Source organism: Octopus bimaculoides, chromosome 13 (genome assembly GCF_001194135.2).
Source record: "Octopus bimaculoides isolate UCB-OBI-ISO-001 chromosome 13, ASM119413v2, whole genome shotgun sequence".
NCBI lineage: Eukaryota > Metazoa > Mollusca > Cephalopoda > Octopoda > Octopodidae > Octopus > Octopus bimaculoides.
This window is the reverse complement of record NC_068993.1, coordinates 27333598-27337723: the sequence shown is the minus strand read 5'-3', so window position 1 is coordinate 27337723 and position 4126 is coordinate 27333598. Positions and strand designations below refer to the sequence as shown.

Below are 4126 nucleotides of genomic sequence, written 5' to 3'. Positions count from 1 at the left end.
CTAATAAAACAGAAACATATCCAAAGTTGTCTCTCAAAATTATTAAAATAATTGTAATCACTCAATTTATATTGTCTTTGCCTCATTGCATACGTAGTGAATGCAACTTCTTAGTCGGCTTGTCATTTGAATATCCAAAAATGGGTGATCACACAAAAGCGCGCACACACACAAGCACACACACAGGCACATGCACGCATGCACACACATACGCGCGCACGCACACACATACACTCACGTGTTATCTGATGTTGGTGGAAGGGTGAAGAGGACAGGAGAGAGAGAGAGAGGGAGAAGGAGAGAGAAATGAACATTTAATTGCAACATATCTACTTTCATATAATATGTACACACACATCTCGAATATATGCAATACTAAAAACTACTTTCATTATCAAAGCAAGCATGTACCATAACCACTTTACTCCTTTTCCCTTCTTATACATTACTACAACCACTTTCCCTACACCTTCACCACCACCATTACTACCACCTCTGTCACCTTTATAATCTCACCCATACATTACAACACACCACTGTTAATTACCGCAACAGCTCTTATCCATCAATACGCCATTAACTCACACTGTCAATTTTAGAAACTCGCCTCCCAAACTGTGCATACATACACCACCATCGTGTCTGCTATTACAACTATCCTTACAGTTTAACCCTCCTTCACCACCACACACACACATACACATCCCCACTACCACCAACTTCCCTGTCACAGCAGCTTCATCCACGACAACACCATCACCACATCAAGCAACACTTCCGTATGCTCCACCAGCACCAGAGTCCTTTAGTAAAGCTATTCTAGCGGTTGTGTTCACTTTGAGACGGTGTTTAAGTATGAAGATGTCAACACGGCTAAAACTACACTTTATGACCAAACTATATGCTGTATCTGTTGCTTTATCCTTGTTGCTAATGGCAACAACAGCAGGCGCAAAAGACAGTCAGCTAGGAGGTAAGTTTACTATCACTCTATCTCTCTTGTTCAATCCTGTTTTTCTCTACAAATATAAAGAGAGAAGGGGATAAAGAAATGGTAAACTTCTTATCTTTCTCTCGTGCCTGTTTGTTATAACTCACTCTCTCACACTTTTTCTTTCCATCAGTCTCTTAACACACAGGCACACACATATACACACGCCCACGTGCACGCGCGCGCACACACGCACATGCATGCACACAGGCATACAATTTACCGGACTGAAAGTCTGAAGGAGGTCATACGTGAGGAAGTTTGAGGAGCGACATCTATATATATATATATATATATATACACACACACTTACACATACATACATACGTATATTACTCTGATATATATGTATATATATATATATGTGTGTGTGTGTGTGTGTGGAGGCGCAATGGCCCAGCGGTTAGGGCAGCGGACTCGCTGTCATAAGATCGCGGTTTCGATTCCCAGACCGGGCGTTGTGAGTATTTATTGAGCAAAAACACCTAAAGCTCCACGAGGCTCCGGCAGGGGATGATGGCGAACCCTTCTGTACTCTTTCACCACAACTTTCTCTCACTCTTACTTCCTGTTTCTGTTGTGCCTGTAATTCAAAGGGTCAGCCTTGTCACACTGTGTCACGCTGAATATCCCCGAGAACTACGTTAAGGGTACACGTGTCTGTGGAGCGCTCAGCCACTTGCACGTTAATTTCACGAGCAGGCTGTTCCGTTGATCGGATCGACTGGAACCCTCAACGTCGTAAGCGACGGAGTGCCAACAACAATATATATATATCGCTGTATACATACATATACGTGTACACATACACATATATATTATATATATGTATGTATACATATGTGTGTGAGTGAATATGTGTTTGTGTCTTGTACATAAGTGTATGTTATTTTTTTCTCTCTCTTTCTACAAACCTTCCAGTTTTCTACCCTGATTTTCTGCAGCTTTGTCTTCGCACTCACCACTTAGTGACTGTCAACCAGAAGTGACGCAAGCAACTACAATTAGAACGCAGTTAGAGCTTTGACTTTTACAGAGCTTTCTGTGGAATGTGCTCGACAGAAATTAGAGCCACTGCTGATTCTATCCAGCAACCCTCACTGCCTTCATAAATATCGCCGCCATAGTTACCGCCATCGCCGTCTCCGGCGTCCCCCCCCCCACCACCAAAGTATTCCTTTTACAAATTTGAGGAGCGACATTTTATACCTCTTTCTCCGACTAGGTCTCTTTATTCTCTCTCCCGTTCTTTACCTATCTTTATCTTTGGCCATCAACCTCTTCTACACTTATTTTTCATTACTTTTCTTCATCTCAGTATATCTGCTTCTCCTTCTTTTTCTTGTTTATCTCTTTTCTTTGCAGTCTCACTTTTACATTTACTCCACTTCTTCCTCCATCTTTCTCCCACTTTTTCATTATTTTACTTCTTTGTTTTGCAGTTTCGAATTTGGAGAGTGATACATATATATATTTATATTCATCTTCTCACACATATCGAACATACACGCGCGCGCGCACACACACACATATACACATGTATGCACATACATACAACTTTATCTCTAATAAAGAAAGATGTCTTTTAATTGAGCGATCAATGTCTACACTCTCAAGAAAATTCTTAAAAATAGCGATTTTAATAATATTAAACATTTCAGCTACACAATACAATTTAAATTCACCGCAAGATAAAGTCTTACACTGCGAAATAACGTTTCTTAGCGTCTTACTTTTCTGTTTGTCTGTCTCTTCCTATCCACTCACTCTCTCAAATGCATTTATACAATTGTTTTCATTTAAAATAAGTCATTTTTATATTTCAAATTCATTCGGTTATACACAAATGTTCATAATACAATACACGTGTTGCGCTGTTTGTTTCCACATTAGAATTTTCGATTCAACATATACTTGTAGGAAACTTTTTTCGATTCAACATATACTTGTAGGATGCTTTGTTCCACGCAGAAACTGGAGAAGCTACTCAGAAGTTTTGCAAGCTCCTCTAAATCTATTGCAATGCTGGAAAGCCTTCCATATTGTCAACAGGTATCTCAGGGTCACAAGCGTTTCGCTCCCTAGCCTGTACACTTCACCTGGGATAAGAACGCTGAAATGTCGAGGAGAATAAGGGCAAGATGGAAGGCGTTTGCCTTGATAAAAGATGTGCTCAAAATAAGCTGAACAAGTCCATACTTGCTAGACTGTTCGATAGCGCGGCCCTATCTATGCTCTTATGCGCAAATGAGACGTGGGTTACTATGAAGAGGGAAGAACATCAGTTGGTTGCGACACAAAGGGGTATGGAAATATCCATGCTTGGAATAACATATCCAAACCGAGGTGATTCGAGAAGGAAGCAGGGTGAACGAAGTGATCGCAGAATACTTAAAACACAAGTTCCGCTGGGGCGGAATGTTACATTAGGAGCCTGACTTTGAGTTTTTTTTTTTTGTTTTTTTTAAGGATTTGTTTTCATATTTCCATACTAATCCTTTATATTTTGTTTGGGACAATAGTGTCCCAAATCTACTTAGTCCTCTAATGTTTTAAGATCTTTACTGTCTTCAAATAAGAATGAGGTAATCGTAATAAGAGCCAATTTTTTGCGTGCTTACTACAAGTATCATTGTAAAACTTATCACAGATAAAATTGTCAACACTCGTTTTAAAATTCATACAATGGTAAAGTTTTGGGTGATTTCATGCTTTATTTTGTGTGATATACTTTTCTGTTGAGTTTTCAGGTTTGTAAAGCCTGCCTCCGTAGTCATTCTTCTCGTTTTCTGTGCAATCTATATATATAAAAATGAGAATGTGTGTCTATCTGTCTGTCTGTCTGTCTGTCTGTCTGTTTGTCTGTGTGTGTGAATCCCTAAAACTCGAGAACTACGCAACCAATTTCATTCAAATTTTACACATGCCTTACTTAGGGTTCCAGTTGTGTTTTAGTCAAAAAAAATTATTAACTTCTTGCAGAGTTCGAGCACACGGCAACATAATATCTCCTCCACTATTTAAGTATTACGTGTCAAAAGTGAAACAAAAACACTCATGTCAAATACTTTCACTTTAAAAATGAAACTATTCCACTAACTGAAACAATCACATTTCGATACTGTAGTGACAGAT

At 39.2% G+C, this 4126-nt stretch overlaps 1 protein-coding gene across 1 annotated transcript in view; it reads left to right on the top strand.

Moving 5' to 3' along the window:
- Positions 1-413: 413 nt before the first annotated feature.
- LOC106870652 (sushi, von Willebrand factor type A, EGF and pentraxin domain-containing protein 1-like) overlaps positions 414-4126 on the top strand; it is a 370300-nt gene continuing 366587 nt past the window's right edge. Inside the window, exon 1 of the mRNA XM_052972378.1 lies at positions 414-973. Within this exon, the coding sequence (XP_052828338.1) occupies positions 856-973 (118 nt within the window). The 5' untranslated portion in view covers positions 414-855. The remainder of the gene's footprint in view (positions 974-4126) is intronic.